The sequence below is a fragment of the Pteronotus mesoamericanus genome, unplaced genomic scaffold, assembly GCF_021234165.1.
Source record: "Pteronotus mesoamericanus isolate MK-2021 breed Mesoamerican mustached bat unplaced genomic scaffold, CSHL_Meso_final contig_702, whole genome shotgun sequence".
NCBI classification, from domain to species: Eukaryota; Metazoa; Chordata; class Mammalia; order Chiroptera; family Mormoopidae; genus Pteronotus; species Pteronotus mesoamericanus.
In genome coordinates, this window is record NW_026555239.1 from 5774381 (window position 1) to 5795659 (window position 21279).

Below are 21279 nucleotides of genomic sequence, written 5' to 3' on the forward strand. Positions count from 1 at the left end.
CCAAGGGCCCTCCCCGCGCTGGGGCCGGCCAATCGGTGCAGACCAGGGCCCTGCGAAGAGCACGTCTGGAAAACGGGACTTCTCTGCGGAGGGCCTCCCCTGAGACCTCCCCCAGGGCTCCGGCCGGCAGGAGAGAAAGAGAAACCCTCCAGACAAGGCACCCGGCGTGCATCCTCCCTCTGGGGAGCGGCCTGCGCCACTCCCTGCGGCTCTTCCTCGGCCCCCAGGAGGCTGGCAGCCAGGAGGGGCAGTGGGCAGCAGCAGCTCACGCAGGCCACCCCCGACCCTGCCTCCTGGGCCCCTGTCCTCTGATGCCCGAGCGAGCTAAGGCAGCCAGCCCGCCTGGGCTCTCCTGCCGCTGCTCCGCTGAGCCTTCCCTTCCCCTGTTTCCCTGTCCTGCGTGGGCTTTTGCTGCGGCCAGTAAATTCCCACTTGCTTTGCTGCACTTTGTCTCTTGACTGAATTCTTTCCTTCAGGGAGACCAGAACCCAGGTCTGGAGGCCTGGTCGGTAACTTCTCCACCCCTGGCAGGAGGGGCGCAGGGTAGCAGGCCTGGGCAAGTGTCTCTCTCTCTGCAGGGCGGTCTCCTTGACCCCTGAGGTCACTGACCTCACCTTTGGTGAGCACTAAGCTTGTTCCCGAATTTTCGCCCTCCCGCGAGACCACCGCACGCTGACGCGGTCCCGGTGTGCCCCTGATGGGATGTCCGGCGGGCCGCGGGCCAGGTGACAGCAGCTTGCGTGCTTCTGCAGGGCTGTGCCCGAGGCCTCTGAGGAGTCAAATGCGCGGGATCGCATGGCGGAGACGGCGAGGGGCAGGCGGACACGCTGGAGCCGCCGCGCAGGCACGTGGGTGCGAGTGGCGGGGACGCACGTGGGCCACCCAAACAATGGCTGCGCCGCGTGACCAAATTCGCTCCTTCGCGTGCGCGCGGGAACCCGCTAGGGCAGGCGCGCTCCCGCGGGCCGCGGAGCCTGCCGCGCCGGGGGGCGGGGCTGGGGCGGGGCGCGGCGTGGGGCGGCCCCTTTAAGGCGAGGGGCGGGGCGGGGCTGTGCGGCGCGCTCGGGGGCCGTTGGTGCGCGCGGGGCGGGACGGCGGCTGCGCAGGCCGGGCCGGGGGCGCGCAGACTCCGCGCAGCGGGACGCGAGCGCGCGACCTGGCGCCGCCGCCGCCGCCGCCGCCGCCTCCGCGCTCGTGGCCGGGACCCGCGGGGCCGCCTCCTCCGCGCTCCCCGGCGCCTCTGGGCTCCCGGGCGGGCGGCAGGTGCAGCGCGGCCGGGCGGCCGGCGAGGCGGGCGCCGCGGCGGCGGGTGGATGAGAGTTGGCCCCGATCTCCGCTCAGGGTAAGCGGCGCGCGCGCGGACGCCCACACGGACCTCGGCGGATACCCGGACACGCTCCCGGCACTGGCCGGCCAGGGCCGCGACCCGACGCGCGCTGCCACGTTTTGCCCCGCGCCCGGGGCCAGCGGCCCGCTGAGCAGGGCCCCGCGCGGGCGCGCCCGTCACACACGCCCCCGGGTCCCGCGCGGGCCGGGCGCGCGTCCCGGCGCCCGGGGTCTCCTGGTCTGCGTTCTGTTGGGCCTGCCAGGGGAAGAAGGACGTTGCAGGGGCGCAGGGGCCGGGCTGGGGGATGTTCGCGGGGCCGGGGGTCACCGAGGCCAGGCGGGGGCGTGAGCGCGGCGAATGTCGTCTTCCCGACCCACTCTGTGAGGGCGCGGAAGAGGAGGGAGTCCCCCCCCCCCCCCCCGGGCCCTGCGACCTCCGAGATGACCCCGCCAAAAAGTTGTGGGCCTTCACCCACTCCCTGCACCTCTCTTTCTGCCTCCTCCTCTCCCTTTGTTTGGGACTGTTTGCCCCTGGGGCTGTGCTGGGGCCCAGGTCCGTGGGCAGGAGCGGAGGCGGGGGGCGCAGTGTGGCAGCCCCCAGCCTGGGCCCTCATCTGCCCAGAACAGGTCTTGAGCTCCTGTCAGGGAGGTGCAAGAGCCAGAGGTGGGACGGCTGGCGCCCTGCCCCACGTGGAGGCCCTGTGGCAGGAGCAGCAACCCCGGCGCCCCCCCACCCCACGGCAACCCAACCTGCACTGGAGACCCCTGCAAGCTAGGTCTGCCCAGGAGCCCTGCATTAACAGAGGCAGGGGTGACTGCGTTGAGGGGACACCTTAGGCAGCATGGGGTTCCCTTGCCTTCCTTGTGTTCGCTCGGGAGGAGATCAGAGTTCGGAGCCTCTCCCACAATCAGTCAGCCCAGCCCTGGGGCTTGTTTTCCAGCAGGGCCTAGCAGGGCGGCAGGGGCTGGGCTGGGCTGGGCTGTAGCGAGGTGCGGAGTCGGGAGGCTTGCCCGCTGTGCCCCTGCACCTGCTCTGACCTTGGACAGGAAGGCATTGGGCCTCCCTGTGCCTCAGTTTCCCCCAGTAAATGGGAAGGGGGCTGATGGGGCACACCCGGAAGAGAGATCAAACGCCCTGGCCAGGCTGGCAGTGCCCTTTGCCCCCTGGGCAGCCATTAGTTCCCTGTCCCTCCCGTGTCCTCGGCCTGTTTGGGGACATGCAGTCCGGCTGGGTGAGTGTGCTCCAGTAAAGCCTCTGCCCCCGCCCCGGTCTGGACACGGGTGGACTCGTGGTGGGGGTTGCTGGCTTGGCCCTGGGGACCGGGAGCAGGGGTCTCCGGCCTCTAGATGGGTGCCACCCCCTCTCTGCCGTTCTTTCTTCGGAGCTGCCCTGGCCAGCAGGTCGTGGGAGGCGGCAGCCCCGCAGTGTGGCCGGCCCGGGCAGGGCCTGCCCCACCATGTCCGCCTGCTTGTGCTCAGGAAAGGCGTTTCCTGGAAACGCAGGGGAGACTCTCAGAGTTGTGGTCCGCGTCGCCCCGGCCCGGTCACCTTCCCCCGGCGTGGGCGGGGGCCCCCACTTATCTGCAGCATCCGTCCTCAGGGGTGTCGGGAGACGAGCCGGTTGCCAGCTCCCGTGACCTCCGCTCCCCGGCCTGTCCCTGGGCCCCGCTTTCCCAGCTGGAAACCAGGATCCGACTGGTTACCCTGAATCACCGTCTTTGCTGTCTGATGGGATAGAAGAGCCGTTCATGCTCAGGGGAAGTGAAGTGTTATTAGATTCCAGCGCCAGTTGCCAGGGGAGGCCGTGAGCTGTAGCCCATTTTCTCTTTGTAACAGAGTGCCTGAGAGATGCTACATTGTAGCAGGCGGCAGCACCAAACCCAAACCATGGGGCACGGGATGTGTGACCGGAGGAAGCGGGGGCTCCCCTGACGTTTCCATACTGTGACCCCTGTTAGTGACTGTGCCATGGGTACCCTGGTGCCTCAGGGGCTCCAGCGACCTCCTTGCAGCTCCCCACGCTTTGCATGCTGGGAGTTCCCCTCTGGAAGCCGGGGCCGCCAGAGCCTTGCGAGGGAGCGGGGCTCTCACCCCCAGCGGCCCGGCTCCAGACAGATCCTCATTTTGAAGGGGACTGTGCCCCTTGGGGAGCCAGGCCGGCACCCCCTGGTGTGGGCCTTGGGCCCCCTGCATCTGGCGCTTGGCCCTCTGTGTGTGTCAGGGTGGGGACTCCTGCCTAGTGGCCGCCATGGGGACTGGGGCACTTGCAGGGTGCCCGGGAGCGCCAGGCGGGGAGGAGGGCCCTGTGCGGCGGGGGGAGGGGCAGGCTTCCCCAACGTGAGTCCCTGCCCCCTTCCGTGCCAGGTGGGACCGGAGGCCGCTGCACCTGTTGTCAGGAGTGGCGGAGACCTTTATTCCTGACAACACTCATTGATTTTAGAGTGAGGGGAGGGGAGGGGAGAGAGAGGGAGAGAAACAGCCACATGAGAGGGAAACATCGGCCGATCGATTGCCTTCTGTGCGCGCACCGGCCGGGGACCCAGCTTGCAACCCAGGTGTGCGCTCTGCCTCGGGGTCGAACCTGGGGCCTTTCGGTGCCAGGGACGACGCTCCTACCCGCCGAGCCACGCCGGCCAGGGTGAAGGACACTGTTTTTGTTGAGGGCCGAGTGCGGATTTGCGGCCCTGGGGTGGGGGGCTGCTGCCAGCGTCGGGCGGTCGCAGAGCCCCCTGCGCTTCAAGGAGTCACAGGTGAGCTGGGGAGGAGCCGCGATGGGAGGGCTGTGGAGGGGTCGGCGGCCGAAGCAGCTCCTGCCAGCCTGGCCCGACACGGGGTCTGCGGGGAACTGCCGGGGGAATGGGACCGCGCAGGTGGCGCCTGGCGGGCCTCGGTTTTCGGGACACTGAAAGCTGGCTCGGGGGCTGCTGGCGCTGCCGTGGGCTCAGGTCTTTTCCTCCTTGGCTGTTCGCTGGCACAGCAGCGGCAACTCTCCTGGGCAGGGTTTGGAGAACCTCAGGGGGTGAGTTCACGTCCCCCACGGCCAGGACCCCTGGATGTGGGGGGAGGCCCGGGTCCCTGAAGGTGACGCTCAGGCGGCGAATAGAGCGACGCAGGTGCTGCCCTGCTGTAGGAGTGGGGCAGCTCCGTCCCTGCTGGGAGCCGCCAGGGGCTGAGAAATGTAATCCGTTAACTTGAGAACTTCAAGGCTGGCCGCTCCGGCTGCCCTTACAGATGGAGGCGGGGAGGAGGGGGGTGAGGTTCCCTAATTGGAGAAAACCTCAGTGTCTGCGTGTGGTCTGTGCGCAGGGCTGGGTGGAGACGTGGGGCTGCAGCTCCTTCGGACGACTGTCCCCGTTGGAGGGCAGTTGTGTGGCCTTCCAGCTGTAACCAGGGTTGTGATCACGTTTGAGTGCCGTGATTCCAGTCCCCTGCGGTTCCGCTGGAAGACAGGAAGTGTTGGCCTATCAAAAAAATTAATGCTAGTACTAGAAATCTCTGGATATGGCCTTGGATGTTGTGCTTGGTGTTTTTCGCGCTTGTCCCATGTGGTCCTCATGACATGCACCTTCACCCTGTTCTACCTTTGAAGAAACTGAGGCACAGAGAGGCGGGGTGGCTTGCCTGCGTCGCCGGTTAGTTAAGGAGCAGAGCTGGGATTGGAACGCGGGTTGTTTGGCTCCAAAGGCAGGGCCACCTCCCCAGTGATCCCTTGGTCAAGTTATGTTCCTGGGGTTTTGTGGAAGACGTGTAGGTGAATCCTAAGTCCTGAGGAGGACGCAGTGACAGCCGGGGGCCCTACCCGGACCCGGGCGTCCCTACCGCTCTCTGCGACAGAGTTTTGTGGCAGCCAGAGGGGGCGCTGTTATGAGCTTCACCTCCAGACGAGGAAGACCTGGCACTGAGAAGCTGAGACGCTTCCCAGAGGCTGTGGCTGCTGAGCGGCGGAGCCAGGTGTGACCTGGCGGCCTCCACCCCTGCCGTGGGCACAGTGTTGGGGGGGGCTCTCGGTCTTGCCGCGTGTTTGTGGGCGGGGAGCTCCGCCTGCCTGGGCCTCAGTCCAGCCACCTTAAACAGGGTCGGTGATGCAGCAGCCAGAGGCCTGGAGGTGGCCCCGGCTGGCATGGCCCCAGGAGGGAGGGGGAAGGAGGGGGCGGGGGGTTCCACCCCGTCCCCGGCACCTGCTCGTGTCGGGTGGAGCGGCCGTGGTTGTGTGGGAGTGAAGGCTTCTGGAAAGATCCATGACACTGGCCCTGTGACGTGTGGGCGCTCAGAAAGCAGTGTGCTCCGAGGTGTCACCTGTCCCTTGGGAACAGGGGGAGGGCGGCTCTACCCCAAACCCCTCAAGGCCCCCACACCCAAGTCGGGCTGTGGGCGGGCGAAACCAGCCGCTCAGGGTGCCGTGGAGGGCGCGGCGGCTGGGGGCCCTGGGAACCGGCCGCCCCTCCCGTGGCTCCTGTGCTCAGTGGAGGGGGCCGGAGCGGCCCAGGCCACGTGGGCCACGACCCCAGCCTGTGCCCGCGACGCTGGCCCAGGACGCAGGCACGGCTTCCGGCTTCCTTCCCAGCCCAGCCCCTGCCCCCTGCCCCTGCCTCTCTGTGGGGTGTCTGCCACATATCTGCTCCTTCCCCTCCTGTGAGTGCGCCCCCGCCCCCTCCCCCCGCCCCGTTAGAGAAGTCCTTCCTCACTGCTGTTCCCTCCCCAGGTTGTTCCCAGCCCTCTGGCGGTACCCTCCTCCTCGTCGAGCGCTATTTCCCACAGGGCCAGAGCAGGAGCTCCGTCACCTTCGGGGAGTGGACAGACAGACGCACTTCCCTCTGCAGGGACAGGCCTGGAGCGGCGGCCGTGCCCTGTTCTGCCCCAAGACTGTCCGCAGCCGGCCTCCTGGGGCGTAGCTTCGGGTTCCGGGGGCTGGCCCGCGGGCGGCCGGTCTGGGGAGGGGGCCAGGCTGGGCGGTGGGAGATGTACATCTTGTTTTGAACGTCGTTACGGAGATGTAACCCCCGCGCCATGCAGCGCGCCCATGGAAAGCCTGCAGCGCGCGGACCCCTGTCGGTTCGCAGGGCCGAGCAGCCCGCGCCGCAGTCCAGCGTCAGAGCCCCTTCAGCCCCCGCCCGCCCCTCCGGGAGCCCGTGTGTGCCCTTCAGCTGTCGCGCGTCACCTCCCCGACCCTCCTGGCCGCTGGAGGCTGCCGTCTGCTGCCTGTCACTGTGGATTTGCCTTTTGGACATGAATCCCACAGTAGGACGCTTTCGGGGTCCGTCTCCCTCACTCCGTGCCCTGCGCTCCCACCCGTGGGGCAGTGTGCAGCGGCAGAGCGGCGCCCCGGGCCTCTGCTGACGGCGGCCCCCTCCCTGGTCCCCGCCGGCGCCCCAGCCCCGGTGCTTGCCGGGCCCCACCGAGCCCCTCCCGCTCCCTGCGGTGGGGGCGCGCACCCAGAGGCCCGTGCGGCGGGCCGGGGGCTGCGGGGGCTGCGGGCGGGGGGCGTCTCCCTTCCCTGGGTGCCGTGCTCCGCATGACCGGGGCGGTTTCCGAAGTCTCGGTGGCCCTGGAGGGAGGCCCGCCATCCGGGGGGTCTGTGCAGAGGGGCGCCCGTTGCGCCACCGGCTGGAGCCCGGCCTGGCCGGAGCCCGGCGGGCAGCCTGCGTGGTGGGCTTGGGTGGTGGCGGCTCAGCATTTATAACCCTCTAGCCACCTGGGTAGTTAAAAGGACACGTGAGCCTTCAAAATCGCAAAACCCGGAACCTCCCTCTCAGGATAACAGGCAGGACTGATGGCCCACAGGGCCGGCCTGGAGCCCCCAGCCGAGGGCTGTCCCCATGTCCCAGGCGCTGCTGAGAAGGCGGGGCGGGAATGCTGCGTCCCCGCCGTGGGCCCTGAGGTTCCCAGGGGTGGGGGTGGGGGGCAGGAGCGCCCCGCTGTCCCCCGACCCTGTTTGTCTGCCTGGGCAGCTCGAGACTGGGCCGCGGGCCCCTCCAGGACGCCTGTGGCATGTCCTTGGGGCCTGGCCGGGCTCCGGTGCCCAGGGGCCGGTTTCTGATCCACCCAGAGGAGGGCTGGAGGCAGACAGGTGGGCTGGACGGGACGCCGCCCGGAGGGTCTGTGGCCGGGGCTGCCGGCTGGGGGAGGGGCAGTCCGCGGCGGTGCGCCCCGAGCCCCGCCCTGCCCTGGCGCGCCGGGGACCCGCAGCGGGCTTGCCGAGCCCCCGGGATCGGGGAGGGGAGCGACCCTTTGTTCAACAGCCGCTGCTTAAGAACGCAGGGAGGTGGGTGGCTCCTGTCTGAGGCCGTCCATCAGGGAGTTACGGTGAGGTGTGAGGTGCGTGGGGCTGAGGGGAAGGGTGGCAGCAGGGACCCGAAGGTGCTGGGCCCAGAGGCGGATTTCACGGGGTGAGGGGTGCTGGTGGTCACCCCGGTCCTTCGAGCCCAGCCTGCCGGCCGCAGGTGGGACTTGGCTGCGGCCAGCATGTTGGTGGAGAGGAGGCGAAATGAGTCGGCCGCCAGAGAGCCAGCCGGGCACGGCCGGCAGGCGATGCTGCGGGCAGGGTGGGAGCCCCCAGGGAGGGGCACGCGGGGACGGGCACCCAGCCGCCCCTGCCCGCACCGCGTGTCCGGAAGCCACAGCCTGCTGGGAGGGCCTGAGGGAGGTGTCAGTGTCTGTGTGGAGCGGCACGGCCGGCCCTGGGGGGCCGGTGGGCGGGCAGCAGTCCCCACCTGGGCGGTCTGAGGGTCGCGCTGCCAGCTGACCGCTGAGAGTGATGGCCCTTGGAGCGGCCTGCATCCCCCGACTGCTGCCAGAGCAGGGGACCCTGGGGGGGAGGGGAGGGGGAGGGAGGGCACAGGCCAGGGCCCCCTCAGGGCCGGGAGGGTGGGCGGCACTGGGAGGCCCTGGGCGGCAGCATCCGGAAGGGAGGTGCCAGGCGGCTGCGGGTAGAGGGTGGCTCCGCCTTCGTCGGGGGCAGGCCCGCCGGTTCTCGGGGGCCCCAGGGTTCTTGCCGATGCGTGTGTGGTGGGCCGGGCCACACGGGGGCAAAGAAAGAGGGGACAGGGCCTCTCGCCAGCCGCTGCTCCCCAAGTTCTGAAAAGCCCCCACCGGGCCCTCCGTGGTCGCTCACGCGGCCGGGCGCTGCGCTGGGAGACCTGGCCACCTCACGATGAGCCCCAGGTGTGGGGGAAGCGGGCTCGGGAGGCCAGGACCCCTGTCTGCGTGGCCCTTGGTGGCGGTGCGGTCGGGGCTGGGCCCCCCGGGGCGGCGGGGGGCTGTCCGGGGGGCGGTGGCTGGGTGGGTGCAGGTGGCTGCCACGCCCCCCAGAAGGGGCCGCCGTGTCTCCGCTTCGCAGACGAGTGCGTGGAAGCCGTGGAGGCCTGGCAAGTGGCGGAAACAGCTCTGCGGCCAGGCGGGCCCGGGCCCTTGTCCCTGCCCCCCCCCGCCGCCCTACTTTGGGTTTAAGTGTTTTAAAAGGTGGACGTGGTCCCGTCACCCCCGCGTGGGCCTCGCGTGGACCCCTCGCAGCTCTCCGGGCCCACGCCCTGCGGGCACCAGGGCCCCCTCCCGGCCCTTGTGGGGGAGCTGTCCTGCGCGCGCCCAGAGGCCGCCTCCTCTCTGGCCCCGGGCCAGCGCCCCGCGGCCCACCCTGCCGCCAGCCCAGGGCCGACCACTTCCCCTGCCCGGTCCGTCTCAGGGAGGGGGCGGCCTTATCTCACATCCTCTCATCCGGGCTTAACCAAACGGACTTGGCTGCTGTCTCAGGACACGGCTGTGGTTTGCGCCCCACGTTTTTTGCCAGAGTTAGACAAGGCCGCCGCCGGCAGGGTCCCTGGCCGCGCCCCCGGGGAGGCCTGTGCCCCTCCCCTCCACTCTGGTCGGCCGTGGCCACGAGAGGCGGGAAGGGTCAGGTGGCGGTGATGGGACAGTGGCCTCCCTGAACCTGCAGGGTGGTCGGGCGGGAGCATCTCACTCACGTCCCTGCCCCGGCGGCGCCGGGCCCGGGGGGCGTCGAGGCCCTCGCGGGGGCGGGGCCGGGAGTGCGGGGGCGCCTGTCTCTGTCCCCGCCCTCTGCCCCCCGGCTGCCCAGCACGTGAGGCCAGCTCCCGCTGTCTCCTTTAAGTGACGCGAGGGTGCCTTTCATCATCCACTGCTGAGCTGTGAGATTAAAACTCGTTGAGTGACTTGTTTGCCCTGAGTCACAGTGAGAGAGCTCGACGCGGCCTCGCCAGCGGGGCCCTCCTGCCCCCGACGGGCTGGGCTCGGTCTCTCCTGAGGGTCCCCACTGTTCCCACCAGATGGCGGGGCCGTTGCACCTCTGGTCCCCGCCGGAGACCCCCACGGTCACTGTAGGACTTCCCTCCCGAGAGTCGGGACTCTGTGGCTCACACGCACGCGGTGTCGCTCAGGTGCGTCAGCCGCCCCGAGCCCCACGCCTCCTGGGTGCCATGGCGGCGGCGGTGCCGCGGGGGATGCCGGCTTCCTGCCTGCCGCTGGTTCCTCGCACGGAGGCTGGCCCCACTGCGTCGGCTTTAAAATCTTGGCAATAAAAAGGGCCTATTATGACCTATTTATAAAGTATTCCAGAGTCAGTTACATGAGTATTGTCCTAAATTCGGTGTAATTAGAAGATATAAACCCTATCCTGTGATTATTTTTGTGCACCAACATAACCTGAATTAGAACTCTCTCCGTGGAGGTGTTTAAGAAGGAAGTCCCGTTCACAAAACCAGGAAGGAGCTGGTTTTTTATCTACAACGTTCTCCAGCACTGGACAGCACTGGGCAGCACTGGGCCTGGGTGCTGCGGGGCGTGGCTGCCCATTGGATGGGCAGGCCCCTCCTCCTCAGCGGGTCGGCAGGGCGACCCTGCGGAAGCGCTGGAAGCTCCCGGGCCCGGCCAGGGGCCGCAGGCGAGCCTGCTGCGTCGGGTGGGGAGCGCGGATTTGCGGCTCTTGCCCACGGGGCCGGCGGCGTTCCCACAGCGCCGGGCAGCGGCGAGGGCAGACCGGGGCCAGCGGCGCCTTGAGCGGCGGTTTCCGTAGCCACGCGGGTGGGCAGGGGGGCGTGAAGAGGGGGGCTCTGTCTGCCCATCTTTGGGTCGCAGCTGCCTTTGCTGGTCATGCTGGGCCCTGTCTGTTTGCTGCATTACCGTCCGGGGAGCGGGCACCCCTCCGCTGCCCCCTTCCAGCTGCCGGGGGCGGGCGGCATCCCTGCGCCTTGTCCCCGGTGCGCGCCTTCCTCGGGTGCCACCGCACTGCGGTGTCCCTGTGGCTTCACCCGCCTGCCCGATGGGTCCCTCCTCCCGCCCCCCTGTATGAGTGAAGGGCTGGTGGCAGTGGGTGGGGCAGGGGGCAGAGGCTCAGAGAACATTCTAGGCCAGGGCAGGTATGAGAGCAGACAGGTGTGTTCTCGGATGGGTGCGGTGTTCAGCAGGGACCAGCTCTGGCCACGGGGGCGCGGGGTGGGGGGGTGTGAGGAGGCTCCACTCCTTCAGAGGCTGTGGGTGGGGGGGAAAGGAGGGGGCAGGGAGGGCAGGTGTTTCCACAAGTTTCAGGTGTAGAAATGGCCCCGGGGTGGGAGTGGCTGGGCTGAGGTCTGTGCTGGGGACACCCTAGTCCCAGGCGAGGACCTCGTGTGCCAGGGACTGAGGGGGGATGCTGAAGCCCCCCTCAGGTCCGGGGTTGTGAGGGGCAACGTGGAGTCTCGGGAGCCGGGAGGGGGCCCTGGGAGGCAAAGCACCGAGGGAAGGAGGCTCGGTGCCCCTCCACGTGCCCCCAGGCACAGGGAGGGGGCTTTGAGGGCACGTCGGAGTGCAGGGGCTGCCGGTGCGCAGGGCGGGCGCCGCGAGGCCAGGGCCAGCCTGCACCCCCCGTCGCCTGAGCCACCCGGGAGGCGGTTGCCTGGAGGGGTGTCCTGGGCTGTGCCTCTGCCCTTCGTGAGGAACCCCCCGCCCGGGGACCCGCCCCTGGTGGCCCCTGTGGCTGGCTTCTCGGAGAGGGAGAGGGAGAGGGAGGCGGTGCCCGGCGTCCCGGGCCTGGGGGAGGCGCCGGGGCCCCCTCGTGGGACGCGGGCTGTCGGTCAGCTTGGCCCCCGGCCGGGGTGGCCCCGCCGCGACACGCCTGGCCCCGCGCCCGCCCCGCGCCCGCCCCAGCCACCCTGAGTCCTGCGCTGTTGCCCAGGGAGCAGCTGTGCTGTCCAACCATCCCCCAAGTCCCCGAGGGTCCCCTCCCGCTGTCAGGGGGCCAAGGTGTGAATTCGCAGAGAACCCCTGAGCCCCGATAGGTGGTCAGGCGCCCCCCCACCCCAAGGGGATGCCGGGCCCTCCTGTCCTCGGCCCCGTGGCCTGGCCAGGGAGCTGGGGGCAGCTGTTGGGGAGGAGCGGGAGCCGGCGGCGAGGGCAAGCCAGTGAGGGGGGCGCCCCCCGCTGTCCTGGCCGCAGGCGGGTGCTCCTGGAGTGACCGAGCCCAGCCCAGCGCCCCAGGCCCCGGCAGAGCGGGGCCCTGCAGAAGTCTCCCCGCCACGAACAGATGCCCGGGCTCTGACGCTTACGCGCTGGAACCTGGCTGAGGGGCCGGGCGTCGGGTCCACAGGTGGGCGTGTGCTCGGTAGCCTTCTTGGCAGGGTCTCGGGCCTGGCACCTGTGTGGCGACTGAAGGACGCCCCTTCATCCCCTGTGTGGGCGCACCTGGGGCCTCCTGGGGCGTGGGCGGGGGCGTGTGCTTGGCAGAGGCTTCAGTTGGCCTTTCTCCTCCATGGAAGCCGTCACAGAGTTCTGTCTCCTTTTGGAATGTGGAGGCGAGGCCCCGGGGCCCGCCGGCTCTACTGCCCTCTCCAGGCCGGTGAGGAAGCTGCCCCTCTGTGTGCCAGCCTGTTCGTCTGGTTCAGCCGGGCCCCACGCCCACTCTCCGAGTCCTGCCCTCCCCCGGGAAGCCACTGCCAGACCCCGGGCCGGCGGCAGCGGCCCGCGCCCCGCAGAGCGAGGTGCTGGAGGCTACAGCAGGGCCGCCTCGCGACTGGGCCGGGGAGGCGCACGCGGGAGGCAGCGTCCGGGGCCGGCCTTCGCTGCGCTGCGCGCGGGGCCCTGGCGGGGGGCGGCGCTCCGCAAGGCCACGTTAGAGAGCTTCTCCTGCTCGGTGTCGGGCTCCCCTCCGGAGAGGACCCAAGACCCCGCGTGTGCAAAGAGGCGATGGTCCTGCGTGGGGACCTTAGGCCCGGAGGCACCCCGCTGCGCGATGTCCCTCTCACGCTGCAGGTGACTTTGGGCAGGGTGTTAGTCGGGACTAGAACGAGGGCCACGTTGTTCTCAGGCTGCTGTCCTGGGGGCAGGCTAGTGTGGGACGTGGGCCCGACCCATGGCCTGGCCGCACACCTGGCCCGTCCTGTGTGGGCGGGGTGGGGGGGCGGCGTGTTCTGGGTGGTCTGGGCTTTTAGGGTGCCAGGGTTGGGCAGGGTGGCCCCCTGTGGTCAAACTGATGAAAACTCGGGTGAGGCGCCAGGTCCAGGGCACGGCAGTTGAGGGAGGGCAGGTGGCTGCCGGCCACCGGGTGTCGTGCTGGAGGTGCTGCGGGTGGGAGAGCAGGACACCCCCCCACGCCGCGTCCCGGTGGCCCCGCTGCTGCTCAGCGGGGCGGCTGCCGACCTGGGCCCGATGTGCTGCGAGGGCCCAGGCCGCGGGGCCCTGGTCAGCCTGTGGCGGTGGCCGGGGGGCGGGAGCCTGTCCGGGCCTCGGCCGTGGGGCGGGAGCCGCGCCCCTGAGCGCAGCGGGACGTGACTCCAGAACCAGGAGCTGCTGCGGCCACTGCCAGTGGGGTCCTCTGCCGAGCTGGCCGAGGAGCAGAGGGCGGGTGCCACGGCGCCTCTGTCGGAGGGACCAGCCCTTCCAGGCCCGGGGGAAAGGGGAGCGAGCGGGGCCGGGACGCGGGTGCAGGGCAGCGCGCACAGGCAGTGGCCGCCCCACACCGGCGCCTCTGCCTCCCCAGTCCGTCCGGCGGTGCGGGGAGGGCGAGGCCTGCGGTGCAGCCCCCGGGCCGCGGGCGGGTCCCGCCAGGCTGTCGCAGGAAGTCTGGGCATGAAGCCGACGGCGAGGTGGGGGTCAGGTCAGGCCGTTGCCAGACGGAGAGTGTGCCTGGAGCCCAGGAAGCAGATCCTGGGGACCCGGGACTGGATGCGTCCATGCGGCTGCCTGGGCGGGGGTGGGGGCGGGGGCGGGGGCGGGGCCTGTGGGCTTGGCAGCTGCAGCGTTGTTTTCACGCTGGTGCTTTTGGACGGCAGTATTTCTGAGAGTTAACGTCACCTGGTGCCGTAGCCTGCACTCCCCCGTCTGTTCCGTTCTCTCCGGAGAAGAGACGAAACGCTTCGCTTCGGCCTCAGGACCTCAGAGCCCCGCCGGCGGCCCTGTCCCCATGCCAGCCGCTGCGCACGTGGGCGCGCCTGTTGGTCACCTTTGCAGGGGAGCACCCTCCGCGGGCTGCCCCGCCTGGGGTCCTCCGGGGAGCCGCTGAGGAGGCCTCCAGGTGCGCTGCCGGCTGGGGGGGCGGGGCTGGCCACACCCACAGCCGCTGTGTCAACAGCGCTTCAGTCGTGAAGCTGCTCTCCCCAAGGTGCCTGCCTGGGAAGTGGGTTGTTTTACCCTCGATTTCTGCAGGCCAGCGGTGCCAGTGGCCTCCTGAGAAAGCCCCTGGCTCGTCCCTGTGCCCTTTCGTTTGCGGGCAGGCTGTCCCCTGAATGGTAGCACCTGTTGGCTCCAGACTCACGTGGGCCCTTTGCCAAAAAGGCCGGGATTCGCTGCACCTGCCCCGCGAGGCGGGGCATGTGACCGACAGCCCTCGCAGAACCGGTCCTTGTGCACACGGGAGGCAGGGGTGCGAGGCGTCGCGTGTGTCCGCCCACACGCCAGCATGTCCAGGTGCAGGACTGCTCATGGATAGAGAGATTCCTGGTGAAGTGGGTGCCTGGGAGGGCTTCCTGGAGGAGGAGACTCCGCGACGCTCAAAAGAGACACCGGGTCTGAAGGCAGGAAGGGCGTTTGTAAACAGACAGGGTGGCAGAATCGAGGTTTGCGTGGCAGAAGGCTGTGGGGCTGACCGTGAGGAGGGGGTGTGTGCTCTCAGGCTCTGCCTCTGGCCCCAGTGAGCTCCCCGGGGGCGGGGGAGGGAGGTGGAGGAGGAGGGAGGCCACACTCCTGCTACGGGGGGCTGCAGGGGTGAGGCCTGCCCATGAGCGGTGAGTGTGGGGGAGGCTCAGGCTGCTGGGGGGCCCTGGCCCCTCCCTCCAGGTCAGCCGCACCGTCTTCAGCCCCACAGCCGTGGGGACCCTCAGCCTGCGCCTGCTCCCTGCACCCCAGCCCGGCCGAGGGCGAGGGTGTACCGGAGGCCCCCGGGCCGGTGCCGGGTGAGCGGGTCGGGGAGGCGAGGGGCGTGGTGGAGGCAGGTGGCCCTGCCGCAGGCCCGAGGCCTCGCCCTGCACCCCCGGCGGCGTCTCCGGCTGTGTCTGTGGACCCACCCCCTGCCGGGGCCTGGGCCGTGGCCACGGGGGGCGTGGGCTGGGTGCCCCAGCCTGTCCCTGCAATCACTGGAGTGGACTCAGTTCCCAGGCTCTCTGGTCCGGGAGCCCCATGAGAGCCGAGGTAGGGGGTCCCAGAGAGCCTGTGTGGCGTGTTCGTTGCTCTTTGGTATCAAATCAAATTTATTAATTTACCCCAAACTGCCAATTGCGAACCCGCTACATGTTTATGTGTGTAGCATATTTTTGTTTTTTTAAGTCACCCTTTACACCTCCTCCCCCGCCGAAGAGAAAGAGGAGCGTTCCATGGAGGGGCCACTGGCTGTGCCTGGGCCCCGGGGCCCCGTGCGACTGCGGGCACCTGGGTCCCTCGGCCTCTGCGGCCTACGGGGGGCGCCCTGGAGCAAGCGAGGAGAAGCAGGCGGTGTCTGGGGGGTGGTCACACAGTTTTGACGTTGCGAGTCCCCCAGAAGGGTCTTAGGGACCCCAGGGGTTCCTGGCTCAGCATCGGGAGAGATTTTCCTGCAGTGGTGGATGCAGGTTATTTTCAGGGTTTGTGTGTATTTTACTTGATCTTTTACTTTAAAATTTAATTTTAAAACTTAGTTTACTGTGGAGTATTCGACACACTCAGGATTCAGTGTGAGGAAGGGTTGAGCGGGTCCTGGTTCTCCGCCCCAGCTGGTGGCAGCACACACCATGGGCGCGACCCCCTCGCCTGCCAGCCTGCACCCCACATGGGGGGTAGGGGACGGTCTCACCCACTCCCCTGCCCCTGCCTAGCCCCGCATCTCCGCCCGGCGCCTCTGCCCGCTGGTTCCTCCTGGCGGTTCTGGGGCCAGGCCTGCGTCCCGGCTGTGCCTGTCCCTGGGGCCCCGGAGGACCCTCCTCTGCAGACGGGGCAGGCTCCTCGGGGCTGTGTGCCTGCCGGGTGGCCACCGCCGCCACCTCTGGGGGCCTCCCTGGGCCATCGCTGTCCATCGTCCTCTCTGGGGCCGGGGCCAGGGCCGCGGCCGCGCCGCCCCTGCAGACCCCGGCCTCGGTGTGAGACCGCCGCAGCCCCCGTGTGGTTCTGCCACCGAGCCGCCCCCACCGGCCCAGGCGGTGTGGGCAAGCCCAGTGCATCCCAGGCCCCCGACACGGCCTGGCCCTCCTGCCCGCAGAGCCGGGGGGCCCGGCCAGGAGACCTGGGCAGGACACAGCTTGCGCCGTGCTGGCGTCTGGCGGGGGCCGGGGTGGCAAAGAGGGCTTTGAAGCTTTGGGGTTTTTTTTTAAATGTTTTATTTTACCAGACAGGAGTTCTGTAGCAGAGGCGGACATCGAGGGCTCGGCCCCTCCGCCGCCAGGCCCTGCCCTGGGCTTCATTCTTCTGACTGGCTGAACGGAGGGCGCTCGGTGGCCCGCGTGAGCGGCCGGGGCTGGGTCGGCGCTCGCCTCCGCTGGGCCGTGTTTGGAGAGGGTGGAGCTGGGAGGACAGGTGTTCTGGAGGCAGCAGGGTCCTCGCACCTGGGGGCTGCTTGCGGCGGCGAGACCTTTGAAGTGCGCCTGGCTCGCTGGTCACGCGCTGCCCGGCCGTGTGCTGGGCGGGGAACGCGGAGGGGCACGTGGGGGGACAGCCGTGTGGAGCGGGAGCGCTCTGGGGACCAGGGGTTGGAACGCCGTGAGGGGGTGGGGCGGCAGGCCGGCGAGGCGGCGGCTGCTGCCGGAGGAGGCGGGTGAGGCGCTGGCGCTGGCGAGGGGTTCGTGCTGTTGGCTTGTCCCTGGAGAACAGGTCCTGCCCCCAGCTGGGGGCACGGGGGGGGGGGGATTCTGTTTCGAGCCTGTCTCCTTGCAGCTGGCCCCTCTGCTTCAGGCGGGACACGGGCACAGGGGGACAGAGACCTGCGGGTCTCCTCACTGTGATCCTCCCGACGGAGCCCCGGGAGCCCAGGAGTGGCGGGGCCGCCTGTGCGGGCAGCGGGGAGGGGCGGGGGTGCGCTCGGGCTGCTGGCGGGGGCACCGGGTGCTCACAGAGGGCCCTAGGAGCGGGCCAGGCCATCCTGGCGTGTGCTGGACAGCCTTGCTCTCTCAGGTATTTATCGCCTTGAGACAGGGACAGTGACTGAGTTGGCCTCGGCCGCCTGTTTTGTAAATAGGGTTTTTCTGGCGCGCAGCCACCCCGGTTTCCAGTTTCGCGGCCACAGCAGGGCCGAGGAGCGACGGCAGACGGGCCCCCAGGCCTCTGAGCTCGCGACCGGCCCTCCACAGGGCCGGCTCTGCGAGCCGCACGGAACTGCGTCCCAGCCTTGGCGGCTGCAGCCGTTGGTGCCGAAGCGCGTTGCGGGGGCGGCCAGTCTCCAGGCAGCTGCCAGCGGTGCCTTTCGGCTTCCAGGACCTCGGGCCAGAGCCCCAGCAGGACGTCCTGAGAAGCGCCGGCCCCCGAAGGTGCTCCCTGCCAGCTGTCCCTTGGGCGGGGGCGTCCCAAGCCCTGGTCGCTGAGAGTGACGGAGAAAGTCAAGAAGCAGCGAGTTCCTGGATGCGGTTCCCATTCTCCGTGTGTTTGCTTATGTGACTGAGGTTCGCCTGCCTGCTCCGAAGCCGTAGGGTTTCCTGCTGACGTCGTTTGGTCTGAGCAAATATCCGTGTGGCCGCGCTGCCACACTGCACGCACCTGCTGGGCAGAGGGGCCCCGAGCCGCCGCACGTCGCTGGAGCTCTGTGCCCGGGAGGGGGGCCTGGCCGCCTGGGGTCGAGGCCAGCAGAGGCTCGGTGGCCCAGCGAGACAGGTTTGTGGCCCTGCCTCCCTGGGCCTCTGTTTCCCCGTCTGTCAGTTGGTTCCACAGCAGTTGCGGTGTCTCAGTGTTGTGACCAGGATGCGCGGCACCGGGGGTGGGGAGAGGAGAGGCTGCGGGAGGCCCGGGGCGCCGTGGACGCCGTGGACGCCGTGCCTGCAGCGCCTGTTCACCCACCGTCCCCTCCTGGGTGACCCTTGGACGCCCGGTTGGGGTCCCTGCCGGTGGGAGCTGGCAACGCCTGCGGTGCTCAGGGTGGCCCGGAGCCTCTTACCCTTGCGTCCCTCACTTGTCAGCGCCCCAAGGTAAAGTGGTGATGACGCTGGCGGAGGTGGCTCGTGACGCGGTGAAAAGTAACGCTTGGTAGCCACTGGCGCTCTGAGCATTGCCGCTGGGACCCCGCCAGCCGGGCACGGCGTCAGGAAAGCCTCTGGGGGGGCAGCGGAGACACGGGGCGCGCGCAGGGCCGCGGGCACGCGCAGGGCCACACAGCGGCGGCCGGCCCCCGCTTCCCGGTTGCACGCCGGGCGGGAGGAGCAGCGAGGGGACGGGGCTGAGCGCCCAGCCCACGGCTCCACGGGGGCCGCCGCACGCGGGCGCGGAGCACGGTCAGAACCCCCCCCCCCCCCCCCGCCAGCAGCCGTGGCAGCGCAGGAACGTAGGATGGGCCGGGGCGGGGGCAGCACCGCCGGGGAGGCCGGAGGTGCCGAACCGGAAGTGGGGAGGTTGGAAGGGGGGATGGTCGCCGCCTGGGTGGGAGGCCTCAGAAAGTGGGACCAGCCCAGGCGGGGCCCCTGGGGGCCGGATGGCAGCGAGCGGGCAGGAGGACGCGGTCAGGGTTGGACCTCCTTGCTGCGGGCCTGGGGGTGGGGGGCGGCAGTCCCTCAGCACATGCCCATCCGCGCCCCTGCCTCACCCCCGCCCCCGTGAGCGCGGCCGGCCGTCTGTGCCCTGCTGCCTGAGTCTTGCTTGGCTCTTGGGTTCTCTCAGGAACTCTCTTTCTGCACTCTGACCTCTGCCCCCTGCCCCGGGCTCGGGGAGGAGGGTGGGTGTGGGCCGCTCAGCGGCGGAGGGGGCGCTCCAGGGCACGGCCTGCGGGGGCCGCTGCGGGAGTTTCCGGGACTCGGTGAGCTGGCCGCGGATAAAAGTGAAAGTGTGTAAACCTGCAGTTACAGAAGTCAGAGGGGAAGCAGGCATTACGTACTCGAAATCCCTCGCTCTTGGGTATCTAGTGCATTTTGCTGCCCGGTTTGACCGGTGGGGGCGGGGGGCTGCCTCTGTCATCCCAGGTGACGGGGCCACGGGCAGGGCTGCCAGCCTGGCGGGGACAGCGCTCTCGCAGCCAGAGGACCGTTTCCACCACAGAAACTGTCCAATGCGACCAGTCGGGGTTTCGCTTCTTGTTTCGTTGGTGGCCTGGACCTCAGGGAGTGGTGACGGGAGGGGGGACGTGCAGGTCCGGCCGGCGGCGCCCCCCGACCCCGAACGGCCGGGAGAGCTGAGGGGAGGGCCTCCTGCGATGCACAGACTCAGGCCTTCAGCGAGATGCGCCTCACAAGCGAGGTCCCCGCAGGTGCTTTCCACTGTCACCTCCGTTGCGTCTTGTCGACGCAATCAGAACTGTCACCGCTCACGTCTGAACCAGACCCGCGGGGCGCAGGCCGCGGCGAGCAGGGGCCCCTGGGAGCACCTGCTGGCTGGGGGGATTGGCCTCTGAGGCCGCTGAATGTATTGTGGTCACTGGTGAGCGTGTGCTGTGCGTTTTCACGCCAGCGACGTTTTTAATGAGCATGTGCCACCGTGTGCGTAGGTCCCCTGTGGAGCCGGTCCTGCGTGCTCACAGCTGCCTGGGCCAGCCCGGGGCCCCTCATGGCCGGCCGGCCGGCGTGGCGCGGGCCGGGGTCCCGGGGAGCAGCTTGCAGGGGTGGGGCTGTGGGGTGCTGCCCAGAACCGGTTCTTAGTCAGCGCCTCCTCCCTGACCCTTCCCCCTGCAGAGCCTTGGAGCCCGCAGCTGCTGTCCCAGACGGCTCTGGCCGCAGGGCTTGGGGTCATCTCCCCTGAGGACACAGGCCAGGCAGGCGGCGGTCAGCTGGGACCAGCTGGTGGGGGCACAGGGAGGCGCTCGGTTCTCACGTGACTCCCCAGGGACGTGGTGCTTCCTGTGGGAGCGCAGACACTGTGTGTCCCGGGACCCGCGGGGGGGCCCCGGGCCGTGACGCCAGGCTGGGCTTGTCGGGCCGCGGCTCAGCTCAGCGTGTGCTGGGCGCGCCTCGAGAGGGGGCGGCTGGGGCGCGGCAGGCACGGAGGTCAGGAGCCACGTTTTCTAAAACCTTGGGCTGGAAGGGGAAGTCACATCCTTTGTGGTTTCCAGTCCCCTGTCCCGCAGACACTGCTGCCTCTGTGCGTCCAGAGCCGCTCGGCGGGGCTCCGGAGCGAGCGCTTTGTGTGCCCGGCCCGCTCTGCTGGCCTCAGGCCCACGTGCCCAGGCCCCGCGGCCCCGCTGTCCTGGGGCCGGCACCGGCAGCGGGTGCCCGCGCTCTGGCAGGCGGGCGGTCCCAGGTCCCCTGGGGAGCGCCGGCCCCTGAGCGGGGCACTTCCCAGGACTCGCGCTTCCACGTGGAGGAGCGGGTGGGCGGCCTCCGCGGCTGTGGGGACCGGGGCCGGGGCCCTGCTCGGAGCAGCTGCTCCCTGAGGGGGGCGGGCGGGGAGCTGCCCAGGTGGGCCTGGGGGGGTGTCTGAGGAGGTGAGCCCCTCCCGTGCGTCTCGGGGAGGGACGGGCTGGTGGGGGGGAACACGGGACAGCAGTGACCGGAAGGCAGGTGCTGGTGAGGTTTGTGGGGACAGCGCCGCTGGACGCTGGCCTCGTGGGAAGAGCCTCTCTGGGTCCCAGTCGGTGTCTGGGACCCGGCCCTCCTTCCCTCTCTGTGGACGACCGTCCGTGTCTGTCCCCCGTCTTCATCCGAACGTTCGGGGAAGTGCTGTGTTGAATGGTGTCCCCAAACTTCATGTGCAGCCAGAACCTGTGAACGTGCCTGTGCTGGGAAACGGGGCCTGGCAGCTGCGATTCGGACGAGCCATCCCGGGCGTGGGGGCCGCCCCGGCAGCCTGGGCCCGGGCCGTGGGGGGCGGGGGCTGCGGGGTCTGGGCCTGAGCGGGCGGCCGCGGGCCCCGTCCACGCCTTGGAGGAGCCTCGGGGTCCTGGGGGTGGGGACAGAGCCGGCCCCCTGGGAGGCCCGCGCTCTGGCTGCCTGCCTCTGGGCACTGACGTGGGCTGATGTGAGCAGCCGGCAGTGGGGGCCCGGGGCTGAGGCGGCCTGGTGGCGGGAAGGACGCGCCCCATTGGGTGGCTTCGTGCACAGGGGCCCAGTACCGTCCCCCGGGCTGGGCGTGTGGTGCATTCTGATGGTGGCAGGGCCCGGACACTGTGTGCTTTGTCCCCTCTCCCTGTGGGGCCACCTCATTTGCTTGCAGGCGCCGAATTGGGAAGGCGGGCAGCCCCAGCCTGGGGTGTGTGGGGGGGTGAGCCCTGTGGGGCAGAGACAAGCCGGAGGACCGCTGTTCTGGGCGCGCGTGCAGGCGGGGCTCTTCCCCAGGGTCAGCTGGACGCTGCAGGACAGGGAATCGATGGGAAAGGAAGTAGGTTCCCCGCGGCTGCCCTCCCCTCTCTGGCGTATTTTGATTTCTTTTAAAGAGGGATAG

The 21279-nt window shown here is 69.7% G+C and overlaps 1 protein-coding gene across 2 annotated transcripts in view; it reads left to right on the top strand.

Annotated features, from left to right (window-relative positions):
• Positions 1-1291: 1291 nt before the first annotated feature.
• Positions 1292-21279, top strand: part of GRAMD4 (GRAM domain containing 4) — a 50352-nt gene continuing 30364 nt past the window's right edge. For both annotated transcript variants that reach the window (XM_054582597.1, XM_054582599.1), the window contains exon 1: positions 1292-1342. In XM_054582597.1, the coding sequence (XP_054438572.1) occupies positions 1314-1342 (29 nt within the window). In that variant the 5' untranslated portion in view covers positions 1292-1313. The remainder of the gene's footprint in view (positions 1343-21279) is intronic.